Source organism: Mustela nigripes, chromosome 14 (assembly GCF_022355385.1).
Source record: "Mustela nigripes isolate SB6536 chromosome 14, MUSNIG.SB6536, whole genome shotgun sequence".
Lineage (NCBI taxonomy): Eukaryota > Metazoa > Chordata > Mammalia > Carnivora > Mustelidae > Mustela > Mustela nigripes.
The window spans coordinates 36,012,762-36,028,315 of record NC_081570.1 but is presented as its reverse complement, the minus strand read 5'-3'; the positions used below and the strand labels follow the sequence as shown (position 1 = coordinate 36,028,315).

Sequence of the window (15,554 nt, the reverse complement as noted above, 5' to 3'; positions counted from 1 at the left end):
AGGAAAAAAAATTCCAAAGTAGCAGGTTGTGACCCAGGAGTTTGAGCTCTTAGAGCTGAATTTAATCCACACCCAGGCCAAATATAATTCTCCAGGATGGAAATGGTCCAGGACACCAGAGCTAACATTCTCTGCCTTTGCCAAAGAGCCTGAGGTGGTTTGATGACATGCAGTCACAACCTCACTTTTATTTCCCAACTGAAGGAAAGTAAGGCCAGCATCATATGACAGGTGCTTCCCACCATAGCAGGGCAGTGGTTCCAGACCCATTCAAAGGAAATGTGCTTCCCCTTGATTTATCGTTGCCTCTTGCATCACTGTTATTTTTTGGAGGTCTCCTGTTCAAAGCTTTACTTGTTGGATAGTTGGATCATGTAATTTTAGGTGGCAGGATTGACTCAAGCTTTACCCCAAGTGCCAGTGTTGAGGATCAGACTATATACTGTGCTGCTTCTTCACTGTATTTCTCCAAGTCTTAGGTTTGGGAAAGGCTGGGTGATTGCTCTGCATTTTAAAAATTGAAACCCCACCACTAAATGATGTAAAGTGGTCCAGGCAAAAGCTGCTGTGGAAATCTGAAAGCCATTATCTTTTCCACACTTCCTCTCTTCACCTTCATTTTGTTTGGGAATGCACAGGGACACCCGTGAACAAAAATAAACCAACTTGCCCTTGACTGATTGTTCTGCCTTTCGAGTTATCACATGTGAGTACTTCTGGCTCCCAGATATGGTGAAGTTAAGAGACTGCTGGGAAGCCATCCACAAATTAGAGTTGATCTTCCAGCATCTCCTACCTAGAGAAAGGGCTCAGGACATTCAAATTAGCAACATGCCCTATCCCAAAGTTGATCTGGCTTTTGAATCAGGTTTGGATTTCAGAAATGTAAAAAAAAAAAAAAGAAGAAAAAGAAAAAGAAAAAAAAAGAAAGCATGCAAGAATCCTGATGTATTTCCTCAGTTCAAACCTGTCTACTTACTCTTACTGGCCCTTTTTAATTCAAGACTCTACACAGAGACCATACACATTTTGACTGCTGGCTCCCAGGAACTGTCTCAACTTAGCACACCTTTAAGGAAGGCAGGCTCACTTTAGGAGGTAGAGGGTGAAACGTGGCAACTCTTCCACAGGAAGCAATCAATAAAGTAGAGCCACTCAGGGTAGGAGGTTTCACTAGGGCTTAAATCAGGTTGTCAACCCAAACACAATGGGCTTTGTTGCTCCTGTGTAAAGAGGAAATGGAACAGTTTTTGGCCTCCCTAGACTGTATTGTAGGGTATGCAGGATGGCAATTCCAGGCATAACCTTTGGAAGACAAAAATCTGCTTTTGGCTATTCAGTGTTCCCCAGCAAGTTAATTAGCTGTTTCTGAAATGCATGGTAATATTCAGCATTTTCATAGTGAAGCCCATCACAGTTTTAAGCTTGAGGAAGGGACTGGGTGTATACGGAAGGTGGTCTGTCAGGCAAACAGAATAGGGCCCTTTTGGCTGGGGATTCTAACACCTGTGATTTATCTCAAATCACACACGCACTGTAATTTCAAGGCATGTTTTCTGGCGTGAGAAATCGAGCTGAGGGGCCTGCTGCAGCTCCCTATTTATTTCAGGTGTGGGGAGTTACCTCTGGGTTTGAAAGTCCTTGGGTGGGAAGCGCAGAGAAACTGCGAAATGCCTTCTTAAGAAAAGCCTAACTACTCAAAGGAAGAAGCCGGGACTGGGTTGTGGTAGCGGCCTGGGAAGGCTACCGGGCGCCATGGGCATCTCCTCTCACCGAGGGGTAATGGTCCTGCAAGTGAGTTTAGGGATCTTTTCTTTATTTGACAACTTATTGCGGGGGATGGGGGCTGTCCCAGCCCAGTAAAGAGGTCTGTGGGGAGGGACCCTGCCCGGGGACTTACTTCCTAAGGACCAGAGGAGCGCACGTCCCGCCAAGTGACAGCACGCGCCCCTCTCAGTCCGCTCCCCTCCCCCGCAGCGTCTCCGGGCAGAGGTGTCTAGCGCAGGCTCGTCCCCCCCCCCCCCCCCCCCCCCCCCCCCCGCCCAAACCCCCACTCGTCCGGCCCGACTGAGCCTCAGCGGGAGCCCCGCCTGTCTCCGGGCAGCATGAGCCCCTGAGCGCTCGCCCAGCCTGTCAGTAACCGCCGTTTGCGCTTTCTTTCTTTCTTTCTTTTTTTTTTCCTCTTCTTTTCTTTTCCCCCTCTGCCTTTGTCCCGCTTAGTAACTGGGCTCTGACCAATCGCCGCCTTGCCGGCCAAGGCCGGCTGGCTCCTGATTGGTCCGCTTGGGGCGCGCAGCCGTCTCCCGCTCCTTTGCTGGAGGAAGGCAGACAAAAGACGCAGGCTCCGGGCTCCGGCAACCCAGCTCAGCCAATCACCACTCACCTTATCCTCTCTTTCTACCCCCCCTTCTTCCCTCTCTCCTCTCCCTCCCCTCCTGGCTCGCGTGCTCCCGGCACTGACTCCTGGCGAGCGGCCAGCGCCCGGACTGTACCATTCTGATTGAGGCTGGGGGGAGAGAGGATGAATGATTAAGAAGTCGAAACGCAGAGAGCGTTGGGGAGAGTTGAAAGCCGAAGTGGAGGACGGCTTTCGGAACTCTTGCACAGGCACCTGACAGAATCCCCCTTTAATCGAATCGAGTCGGTATAGAGGGGAAGGAGCAGTAGTGATGTCGCCTTCCCCCCCTGTCCGGTGCTGTTGGGTGGTACCTCAGCGGGGGAGCGTGAGGCGGGGGAGGGTGTCCCTCTCCGCGCCGTTAAAATGAAACTCTAGTGGCTGGAGTCAGGGCAGAGCGTGAGGGGAGCCGGCACTGGCGGGTTTACTTACTGCCCGGCGGGAGCGCCCAGCCGGGCAGAGCTAACTGGACTTTCCGACGGGCCCCCATCTCGAGGCTACAGCAGCTTCGGTTCCGAGCTTGACTGGAACGGAGCCCGAGTCCCAGCCCCTGAGGGGATCGCTCTCTGCAGACCAGTGGGACCCCGAAACTTGAATGCAACACCCACCCCCCTTTTTATGCCTTCCTTTGTCACTTCCTCACCTTTCTCCCAGCGCGTTCTTTTTATCTCCCCCTCTTCATTCTCCCTCCCTCGAAGGACACAAAAGTGGCTGCCGAGGAAAGATTTGGAGGCAGTGGGAGCTTTTCTCTTTGGAGAGCGACTGTGTGGAAGGGATTTTTGGGAAGCTGCTTTTTAACATCTCAGCCCTCTGCCTTCACCCCCCCCCCCCCCGCCCCAAGCCTCCCTGTACCTCTCTGAGGAGAAAAAGCCCGTAGACTTAAAGTTCGGGGGGCATTTTGCTGGGTGCTGTAAGAGGAGACGGGGGAGGACCCCCATCCTCGTCCTGGTAGTTGGCTGGACTTGTACCGGCCGTTGGAAACCCAGAAGTATATATCCGTGTGGGACTTTACAGATCTATATTTTTAGATTTTTAAATATCAGATAAAAAATATATATGCTTTCTATATATTTCCTGACGACCTGCCCCTGACAGCGCGATGTACAATACGGTGTGGAGTATGGACCGCGATGACGCAGACTGGAGGGAGGTGATGATGCCCTATTCGACAGAACTGATATTTTATATTGAAATGGATCCTCCAGGTACTTGGGGAGAGAAAAAGAATCTTGTGATGGGTCTGATTTGTATATAACTAGACCTTGGTGGTGTTTTCAGGGCAGAAGTGTTCCTGGGAGCGCTAGGTTTGGGATGAGGGGCAGATTTGCAGTTAGAGCTGCAGTAAAACTGCTTCTGGTTTATCCGTTTAAAGTTTGCAGTTAGGACCCTGATCCTATTGTCCTGCGATGGTGGGGGTGGGGGCTGGAGTGGGGGTGGGAGGAAAGACCCGTTTCTTTCACTTTGTGTCGTTCAGGTTTTTGTTGTGCCCCCCTCCCCCCTTTTTTTCAATTAAAGATTCTTCTACCTGCAAAGGATGCTTTATACCCGAGCCTTGAACTCAAGCCTTTTCCTTTGGGGGAATTCTTTAAAGCTTGTCATTTCATACGTTTGTCTTATTTGGTTCCTTGTGTTTTACCTTCGTTAACTTCTGAAACTGGGTTGCCTAAATGATTATTCATTTTAAGACCCCTTTTTTCTCTTACAGAAACCAAATGCCGGTTAGTAATTTTCAGGGATTGGCGTTTTTATTCAGTCATGGTCTTAGTCTGAGGTTTTTCTTCTCAGTATATAGTCTCTCAGACAGATCTACGTGCAGTATTTTATTACTCGTTAATTTATGGTGATTTCACTTAATTTATGGGATAGGGTTTAATATAACTTCAATTCTTAGACTAAAAAAAGGAGGAATCCTTTTTGTGTGAATCTATGTCATGTGTACATATATGTGATAGGTTCGAATACACATAATGTAAAGTATACATATACTGTATTTTTACTTCAGAGCTTTGTCTGAGACCCTTACAGACATTTTGTGTATCTGGTAAGAAAGGAAAAGGAAGGGAAAATGGAAAAGTTGGGTAATTGTTTTTCTTTAAATTCTAACCTCATTTTATGATTATTAGCTGTCAAATTTTCAAACCCTTTTTTGCAGTTACAGATAGTGCTTTACGTAATGATTTGGAATAAGTAGAGGGCCTTTGTGACTCCTTATTTTTGTTGAGGATGAATTGGTTATGTCTTAAAAATGTGTTGCAGTTAAGCTTACAAAATAAATTGTGTGTCATTGGGGAACCTCAATTATTATAAGACTATGTATTTTTGGAAACCTTTGAAAGGATTGGAGCCCATGCAAGTACAATGAAGTATAACTGTTTTGTAGAATGTTTATAGAAATTATTTGTGTCCTTGTGAGCTGTAAATTATCTTTTGGCTTTTTTTTTTTCCAGTTAGAGTGTTAAATGATGCTATATTAAAAACTCCTATTAAATCAGCCTTTTTTACTCTTTATGATAATTTAGAATTTTTCTCTTTCCCTTCATTTTGGAGCTTTCTTTATTTGCTTTTGTCATTGTGACTGCAATCCAGATGCAGCTTTTCAGTGTTTTGCAAAGTTTGTAAGATTTGCCACCCATCTATTGTGTGTATTTCCCCCTTTGTTTCCCCCTAACGGTAAAGCATCATTTCTATTAGATGCATTTGTCATTCATGTAAATGAAAATTTAATACATCATTGATTTCTCCTGTAAAAAGTAAAGTTAATAATTCTAGGTTTTTATTATAAGAATTATATATTCAAACTGCCTCAGAATCCCTATATCATAGTATCTTGCCTTGCAGACATACAAAGGGAATTTGTTGGGCGGAGAGGTGAATAGGGAGGAGGGGAGAAAATGAAAAAGGAACTAATGTTTGAAAAATTTGGGCCCAGTGGAAAAATATTGGCCAAGTTCAGTTGAGTTGTCCAAAAGTGGTTTAAAAAAAAAAGTTGACTGTTATAATTATGTAGTGATGTGGGTCTTATAAGGTTGTATAGAAAATTCTGATCCAAACGTTGTGCATTTACATAGAAATAAACTTCTGAGTTTAAAATGCTCATCCTTGGATGAAATTTTGCATACTGAGATTCTATTCAGAGTATTGGAAGAATGCATATGCCGCTCTTTATTACGCATTTTGTAGTCTTAGTGTAGATTATGGTTAGTTATACCTAACAGCTTTTAATAAAGGAAGCACACTTGAGTATGCTGGAATATTGCCTGTGATGGGAATGGGTTTTAATGGAAATAATGTGATGCCAGTCTTGTTTTGTGTGACAAATTAAGGTTTTGAAACACTTAAAACTAAGTAAATTATTAGTGAAGAGGTTGCATTGCAGCATGTCTTGTATCTGTCTTCTTCCTATCTTCTATCCCAGCTCAAGCTCTTATTTCCTGACTGGACTGCTTTGATAGACTGTTCTTACTGTTCTTGTTTCTACTTTGTTCAGTCCACAGTATTATTCAAGTACCGTCTGAGGATTTGCCTTCCAGTGGTAAATCTCTCAGTGACTTTGAAAACCTTCCAGTGCCTTTCCTTTGCCTATTTTTTTTTTTTTTTTTTTTTTAAAGATTTCACTTATCTATTTGACAGAGAGAAATCACAAGTAGATGGAGAGGCAGGCAGAGAGAGAGAGGGAAGCAGGCTCTCCGCTGAGCAGAGAGCCCGACGCGGGACTCGATCCCAGGACTCTGAGATCATGACCTGAGCTGAAGGCAGCGGCTCAACCCACTGAGCCACCCAGGCGCCCTTCTTTGCCTATTAAAAAGAGTCCCAGATTGCTTGTCATTTAAGTCCCTGTTTTTTTTTGTTGTTGTTGTTGTTTGTTTGTTTCCAACCAAGTTTTCCAGTCTAGTTTCTTACTAGAGTCCATCACAGGTTCTGTGGAAAGCTATTTTATATTTGCTGTTTCTTGAATGTCTGCTTTTTCCTCTTCCAGGGATGCTTTTCACTTGTTGAAATCTTACATGTTTAAGATCTACGTTAGATGCCTTCTTTGCTAGGATATATATATCCTGATCCCTGATATTAGAAGACATACTTCCTTTCTTTTCCTTTTCTCTTCTAGCACTTCTCAGAACTCCTTTTCATTCTATGAAGTAGATTCTGTTTTTATGTATACTATCCATCCCATGGAATTATCTTCCCATCAAGTTATGAGCTTCTTATCTTGCTCAAGGTATTGCAAACAGTAGGGAATTTAATAGATTTGTGTTGAATTAATAAATATCTAAGGAGCACCATTTCTTCCTAACCTCTAAGTGCTTTTCTACTTACTGTCCTTGGTCATCCCATTCCTTGGCTATTGCAATAGCCTTGAGTTAAATAACTTGAATTAGACAGTTGTTGACTTAAGGCTTTTAACTGTAATATTAGTATTACAGTTTAAAAATATGATTTTCATTTATATTTAAGACTGAACCATAAATGCAAAATCGTTACCTATTATTGCTTCCAGTGGCCTCAAAAACTGTTTTCCAAAGGTGTTTCCCTCCAGCCTATTTTTTAAAAAACTACCATTACCATGCATCCCAAAGGTTTCTAATTACTGCATGGACTGCTGTATCTACTGTAATTCACTGACAATGTAAGGATTGGATCCAAATGGAAGTCTGATGTCTTAATCTTTATGTATTTCCCAGAAGCAGTAGAAATAGTGAACAGTTTAGATGAAACAAAAGTTTTTATTTTGGAAATGTTAAGAGTGTGGTACAGAGAATTGCTTTTGAGCATCTTGGTTAGTCCTCTTGTGATTATAGAATCAGGATTATTCCATAACAGAACAGTTGCTGGGTAGGCCTCTCAAAGAGCCCAATCTCTTGTATAGGAGCTCGTGGAGGATTACAGATATACAGCTGATGATAAACTCATGCCCAAAGCTTATAGATTAGTTGTCTGTAAGCTAGCACTTTTAGTTTTGACGTTATTGTTGTTTTTATTTTGGGAAGATACAGGTGATTTCTTTTTATAATATAATTTTTATAAATTATAAATTTATAATTTCTTTTTATAATTTATAATCCATTAACTTTTAAAGATTACCTATAGACAATTTTCTTTTCTTTTTTTTAAGATTTTATTTATTTGACAGAGAGACACAGTGAGAAGGGGAAGCAGGGGAAGTAGGAGAGGGAGAAGTAGGCTTCCTGCCAAGCAGGGAGCCTGATGTGGGGCTCAATCCCAGGATCCTGGAATCCTGACCTGAGCCAAAGGCAGATGCCCAACAACTGAGCCACGTAGGCGCCCCAACAATTTTCTTATCAAGACAAATTTTTGAAATTGTAGGGCAGCAACATCTTAGTATAATTAGAAAACTAAAAGTCTTTATTGGCAAAATATAAATATAGGAAGGTCTAGAAAAGTGGTTCTCAATTGTTTTTTTTTGGTTTGAGTACCCCTTTTATAATCTAAAAAATTGAGGATCTCAAAGAGGTATTTACTAATATTTACTGTATTAGAATAAAGTTAAGAAATTTAAAAATATTTAATTCCTTTAAAAATAATAAAATGTTACATGTTAGCATCGTTTTTTTTTTAAAGATTTATTTATCTATTTGAGAGGGAAAGTGTGTGTGTGTGTGTGTGTGTGTGTGTGTGTGTGTGTAGGGAGGGGGAGAGGGAGAGAGAGAATCCTCAAGCAGACTGCTGCTGAGTGTATAGCCTGACAAGAAGCTTGATCCCAGGACCCTTAGATCAGGACCTGAGCCATAGTCAAGAATTGGCTGCTTAACCAACTGAGCCATCCAGGCACCCCTAATATAATTTATTTTAATGAAAAAATGACTATATATATATATATTTAAATGTTTTATTTATTTGACAGAGAGAGAGAGAGAGAGAGATCACAAGTAGGCAGAGAGGCAGGCAGAGAGAGAGAGGGGAAGAAGCAGGTTCCCTGTGGAGCAGAGAGCCCCAAACGGGGCTCGATCCCAGGACTCTGGGATCATGACCTGAGCCGAAGGCGGAGGCTTTAACCCGCTGAGCCACCCAGGTGCCCCCCAAAATAACTATATTAAAAGGAAACAAGTTGAGTGCCTCGGTGGATCAGTCAATTGGTCATCTGTCTTAGGCTAGGGTCCTGATGACAGGACCCTGAGTGGGGCTCTTTGCTCAGTGGGGAGCCTGCTTACCCTTTTCCTCCATCTGCTGCTCCCCCTGCTTGTGCTATCTCTCTCTCTGTCAAATGAATAAATAAAATCTTAAAAAAGGAATCAAATGACGAGAGTGGCATTGTTTTACATTTTTGCAAATAACTTTAATGTCTGGCATTTTAGTTTTTAATATCTGGCTTAATAGGAAATGTCTAAATTCTCATGTCTGGGGTGCCTGGGTGGCTCAGTTGGTTAAGTGTCTGCTTTAGACTCAGATCATGATGCCAGGGTCCTGGGATCAAGCCCTGCATCTAGCTCAGCGGAGAGCCTATTTCTCCTCTCCTTCAGCCTGCCGCCCTGCATACTTGTGCGCTCTCTCTATCTTCCTGTCGAATAAATAAATAAAATCTTTAAAAAAAAAAAAAGTCTGCCTTTGGCTCAGGTCATGATCTGGAGTGCTGGGCTGAAGTCCCACTTCGGGCTGCCTACTCTGCTCACTGGGGGCGTTGTCTTCTCTCTCTGTCCTTCACCTTTCACCCTGTGCCTGCACTCATGTGTTCCCTCTCTCAAATAAATAAATAAATAAATAAATAAATATATTTTTAAAAGATTTTATTTATTTATAACAGAGAGAGATAGCTAAAGAGGGAACACAAGCACTGGGGAGTTGGAGAGGGAAAAGCAGGCTCCCTGCTGAGCAGGGAGCATGACAGGTGGCTTAATCCCAGGATGCTGGGATCACAATATGAGCTGAAGGTAGATGCTGAAGGACTGAGCCACCCAGGCACCCCAATAAATAAAATCTTAAAAAAAAAAATCCCATGTCTGCTCATTCAGTCTCTTTGAGATACCACAGGTCTTAACCACTGGAAAACTCCACTGTACAGATGTGAGAGAATGAGAGTGCAAAAGGCAAATAATGTCTTAGTAATACTATGAAACTTTTTGATACCTTGGATCTTCTGAAAGGCTCTTGGGGATATACAGGGGTCTCTGGACTACACTTTGAAAACTACTAGTCTAGAAGTTACATGGTTTGCAACTACATAGTTTGATGGTCAATCTAGGAAACTATTTTCTGACTTTTTTGAATACAGATGAACAGATTGTTTCAGGAAACTTACTTGCTTACTCTGGCATACTTGGTATTTTCATCGTTTAGATTAAGTAACATTCTGGTAGAGAACTAGCACACTGGCTGGCTCTGTAGTTGAGGAAAATATTTGCTGAGAAACACACTAAAGAAATAGGTCACCTGCCACTATGTGGTCCTTACTGTTAGCAGGTTGGGCATTCTACTGTAGTTGAATTTTTGTCTGTAACTGAACACTTGATGGGTTATTATATAAATGCTTCTCCTGTGTGTGGTAAGATATTTCTTTTATGAGCTTAGTGTCATTTTTAAAATGATATTGTAGTGTGGGACAAATGTTAATATAATCAAATGATGTAAAAGCCATGCCAAATTTGTTTGCATTTTCTTATTGAAAAAGATTAGTCATTGCTTTCATTTAACATATTATAGTTTAGAGTATACTCAGCTATATTTCATTAGAAGTATGATAATTCTCCCTTTGATAATGCTTTTAAAATTCATTCTCCTTGTTTTCATGCTGAATACCTTTATATTTTTCTTAGAATATAGAAAAGATTGGACATGTTTATTTAAGAAGGTAGGTAGAAAAATAACTACAAGTATAATTATGTGATAGAATTTTATTGGTATTAAAGGGGGATGCAGTGTGAGTGAAATAGAAAGAACACAGGCTTTGGAAACATGATAAGGCTTCCAAACCTAGCTTTACTTCTTACCATTACCAAGGTTATATGGCTAGGACTTAACCTCTTTCTGCATAGAGAAGTAGGATGCCAGTGCTCTTTTATAAAATTGATTTAATACTCTGCCTTTCAGAATTGTTCTGGGGATTAGATGTACTGCATCAATATCTAACACAGTCTTTGGTACATGGTATGGACCCAATTCATTGTAGCTTATATCTTTTTTTTTTTGAGTTTATTTTTTTAGTAATCTCTCTGTCCAACATGGGGTTCCATCTCCCATCTCCAAGATCAAGAGTCACATGCTTCTCTGAATGAGCCAGCCAGGTGCCACAGTTGTAGCTTATATCTTCTTTGAGCAGGGAGCCCGGCGGGGGGGTGGGGGGGGCGGGTGTGCAGAGGGGACAGGGAGCCCTACACCTGGCTCAATCCCAGGACTCTGGGATCATGACCCAAGCAGAAGGCAGATCGGTTAACAACTGAGCCACCCAGGCACCCGTGTAGCTTATATCTTACAGCATGTTGTTAACATGTAGTTATCCCAAGTCTACCTCTTGGAATACTCTTGAGCAGTCAAAACCTTTTGAATTATCTTGCTCCATTTTTTCCCCCCTTCATCCCTGACATTTAAACTGGGGTCATTTTGTTTTTGGAAGAGTTCTTTTGTTTTTGTTTTTGAGTGAGTTCTTTAGGGCCTCTTCTAATTACAGCATCTCATGAGTCTATGGAAATGTCACTCCAAGTATCCTTTCTTTTTAGTTTCTATTGTCCTTGTTTAGTTCCTCATCCCACACATTTAAAATGATTTATAATGAAGGTAATAGTTACTAACATTTGTTGAATGTATAGACCAAGCTCTATGTTAAATGTTTTTACACGTACTATTACTGTTTGCCACACGACAACTTTATAAAATAGGCACTATTATTACCTCACTTTACAGACAGGAAACTGAGACTTAGATGTGTTTAATAACTTACTCAGTGCCTCACAGCTAGCAAGTGGCAGAGCTGGTCTGTCTTGCTAATGCCTTGGTTCTTAACCAGTAAGCACTTCCTAACTGGTTGCTGGGTTTCTACTTTCTTCTTCTCCTCCCCCATAAATTTATCCAGAATTCTTCAGCCACGTTAATCCTGCTCAAATGTTATTTTGAAATAATTTTTGAAATAATACAAGGAAATAATCAGCGCTATCCATTTCTTTTAAGCAGAAGCCATATTCTTAAACTAGGCATACATGATCTTTAGCACCAGTTTTCCAACTTAATTATTAATCCTCTATTCTTCTTCTTATTTTTTTTTTTTAAAGTAAACTCTACCCTCAGTGTGGGGTTCAATCTCACAACCCTGAGATTAAGAGTCACCTGATTTACTGACTGAGCCTGCCAGGTTTTCCTCTCACCCCACCCCCTGCCTGCCCCATTCTCATTTTTACTTTTAGCCCAGTTCCTTGGCCTCCACTGCATACCCTTTCTTATTTCCATCGCCAACCTTTTGCTTATGCTGCTGCTTATTAGTTAGATTAAGCATTATGCCCATCCCACCCCCATCTTCAAATTTGGATCCTTTGCAGGTCCCCTTTCTTTCTTTTCTTCCTCCAAAAATTATAGAATTGAGGGGCGCCTGGGTGGCTCAGTCAGTTAAGTGTCTGCCTTCAGCTCAGGTCATGATCTCAGGGTCCTGCAATGGAGCCCCGCATCAAGCTCCCTGCTCTGCGGGAAGCCTGCTTCTCCCTCTTCCACTCCCACTGCTTGTGTTCCTTCTCTTGTTGTCTCTGTCAAGTAAATAAATAAAATCTTGAAAAAAAATTATAGCACTGAATCCCACAATTACCTAGGACTATGGTCTATTGTTTTGATACAAAATCATGTTATGTTATGACATTTAATTATTTTGTGAATATAATTTGTCTCCCCAATACAAGATCAGTTTCTTGAGATCAAGCTATGTATTTCTTTCTTTTTTTGCTTGAAATACCCTGTTCTCCAATATTTTGTTAAAGTATTAGGCCTGTGGACCCAACCAGTTTCATTTTGTGACTTAAGTTTTAAGTTTGCCTACTGCTTTCCCACCTAGGGCTAGTGCGCTCCTGCTCTCTCTCTCTCTGACAAATAAATAAATAAATATATGAATAAATTCTTTAAAAAAAAAAGATTTTATTTATTTGACAGCGAATAAACCCAGGGAACATCAGAGGATGAGGGAGAAGCAGACTTCTACTGACTAAGGAACGCAATGCAGGGCTGTGTCCCAGGACCCTGGGATCATGACTTGAGGTGAAGACAGATGGTTAACCAACTGAGCCACCCAGGCACTCCCGGATAATTTATTCTAAAAAGGGAAATAATGAAAAAGTACAATCCTTAATGTTGTTAGCAAAATGTTTTTGAGTTTGAATTAAAATTATTTTTGAAATTTTGAAGAATTAGAAGTGAGTAGTAAACTTTTTAATAAGTTTGTTAGGCTAGTTGTACACAGCATGTGCCAAATGTAGATTTAAATTACCCAATGTGTTACTATACCAAATAAATTTAGAAGGTGTGGGACTTGATTTGGGATAACAAGGTAAGGTCAGCCATGTAGCCTCATAAGATTAGTTTCCAAATTGTTTGTTGATACATATGATATATTTGTTGATCTTTGTGAATATTTATAAATTAATATAAAGTAATAGGGTTTTTTTTTTTTTTAAGTATTAATGAGGCAGTAGGCTAGGTCCAGCCTGCTACATTTTGCCATTTTGCATGTGTCTTGTCAATATAAAAATTGCCCTGTGTCCTGTGAATAGAAGCAACACAAAGCTAAAGTCAATACCATGATGTCCTACCATCCACCTTTTCCAACCTTGGACTTCTGTTTGTGGGACAGATTGCTTACCCTTGTTTAAGGGTATAGGGCAACAAATCCAGAACTTGTGGCTATGTCATCTTAAATACTTCATAGTTTTTGTTTTTAAACTTAAGAAAAAGTAATTTCAATCATGAATCAAAATTTAAAATTTGTGTATAAATTGTTTTAGAGAACAGCTTATTGAAATGAACTGTTTGTGCTTGGAAAATGACACTTTGGAGTTTATTCTTTCATGTGTACTATTCTTTTTAACTTTCTTGTTCTGCAAAGACAGTATAATATTCATATTGAATTTCTAATATGCATTTGTGGAATTAAGCACAAACCTTTTTTTCTTTTTCTTTAAAGACTTTATTTTTAGGTAATCTCTATACTCAATGTGGGGCTCTAACTCACAGCCCCCAAATCAAGAGTTGCATACTCCACAACTGAGCCATCCAGGCATGCCAACCATAGACTCTTTTTGAGATTAGTTCTGGGAGATGTTTCATAAAAAAATAGTATATTGTCAACTACAAGCATCAGGAATCTAATTTAAAATGGATTAAGAAGTAAAAAATTTTGTCTTTTCATATGAGCAGCTTCAGGTGTTGGTTGATTACATCAGTTCAACAATGTCAGTAAAATCTTTTCTTTCCACGATTCAATTTTGCTCTCCTTGGAATTGGCTTTATCCACAGGCTAGTAGCAAAATGGTATAGTGATTCCAGGTGTCCTATCTGTACAGAAGAACTTTTTTTTTTGTAAATAGAATTGACAAGAAATTTTTAGAATTATTCAAGTGTAGTTATATACTATCTATTATATGTATATACTATATAATATCATATTGGTTTCAGGTGTACAGTATAGTGATTCAACAATTCTATATACCTACACAAGAACTTCTAAAAGAAGAAAGATCTCTCTTCCTTTGCCTCTTTTTAGAGAGAAGAAATGACCTCTAAAAATGCCTAGCAGACTTCTTTCACACCTTTTTGGCCAGATTTGAGTCCTGTACTCATTCCTACCTCAATCACTAGTGGCTACCCTTGAACTAACCATGGCCATGCCTGAATTTGGGAGTGGTAATAACTTCCCCTGAGGCCTTGTATTGGGGAGGGATTCTGTCAGGAAGGAACACAGAGGGGATGAATGCTAGCAAGGTGGATCATCAATAGTGGCTGAAAAGTAATTTGGAGAACTATACTGCCTTGCAGAGTTCTTTGTGTTTGTAAATAGAATCAGCATTTTTTCCCCTTTTTCAAAACTGTAATCTAGTTGTTGGAAACAGGTTTCCTTATTCTAAGTGGGAATTCACAGGGTCACATAGTGTTGAGAGTTAATGTAAGACAGGCCTTTTTGGGGCACCTGGGTAGCTCACTTAGTGAAGTGGTCACGCTTGATTTTAGCTTGGGTCATGATTTTGGGGTCCTGGGATGGAGTCCCACATTGGGCTCCATGCTCAGCAGGGCAGGGCAGGGCAGTGTCTGCTTGAGGATTCTCTCTCTTCCTCTCCTCCTTCCTCTGCACATGTTTCCTCTCTCTCCAAAACAAATAATATATATTTAAAAAAAGCCTTCTTGGGACCCCTGGGTGGCTCAGTTGGTTGGACGACTGCTTTCAGCTCGGGTCATGATCCTGGAGTCCCAGGATTGAGTCCCACTTCGGGCTCCCACCTCCACGGGGAGTCTGCTTCTCCCTCTGACCTTCTCGCTCATGCTCTCTCTCACTGCCTCTCTCTCAAATAAATAAATAAAATCTTTTAAAATAAATAAATAAAAAATAAAAAAAGCCTTCTTGTCAGTTGCTTACTAGAAGATGAGGAAGCTAACTTCTCTGGTTGACAGTTTCCTTGTTTGAGGCATGCAGATATTGGGAATAGAGTATGTTAGTGCATCAATTAAATGAGTATGAGAGAGCATTTAGCCAAACCATAAATTCCATATTCCAAAATTTAGTAAATGAAGTAATAAGCTTGAGACCTGTGTCATGTATTACGATTTGAATGACTAGTCTTAAAAATTAGGACACTACTTTAAAGTAACCTATAGGTCATGTCTTTCAATTAAGATGTACTGTGTAGGGGTGCCTGGGTGGCTCAGTGGGTTGGGCCGCTGCCTTAGGCCCGGGTCATGATCTCAGGGTCCTGGGATCGAGTCCCGTATCGGGCTCTCTGCTCAGCGGGGGGCCTGCTTCCCTCTCTCTCTCTGCCTGCCTCTCCATCTACTTGTGATTTCTCTCTGTCAAATAAATATATAAAATCTTAAAAAAAAAAAGATGTACTGTGTAGCTAAGTATTGACTTTTCAGTATAAATTGTATAGTGGGGTGGATAAGAGATGTCTTCGGAATCAGAGTGCCTGAGTTTAGATTGTGTCTCTGCCATTTTCTAGTTTATGTCCTTGGGCAACTTAATTATATT

General features: G+C 40.9%; 1 protein-coding gene across 2 annotated transcripts in view; it reads left to right on the top strand.

Moving 5' to 3' along the window:
- The first annotated feature begins 2,758 nt into the window (after window positions 1–2,758).
- Window positions 2,759–15,554, top strand: part of PIK3R3 (phosphoinositide-3-kinase regulatory subunit 3) — a 122,320-nt gene continuing 109,524 nt past the window's right edge. The window contains exon 1 of one of the 2 annotated variants that reach the window (XM_059374604.1): window positions 2,759–3,600. In XM_059374604.1, the coding sequence (XP_059230587.1) occupies window positions 3,495–3,600 (106 nt within the window). In that variant the 5' untranslated portion in view covers window positions 2,759–3,494. The remainder of the gene's footprint in view (window positions 3,601–15,554) is intronic. The other variant, XM_059374605.1, reaches the window with a different exon arrangement.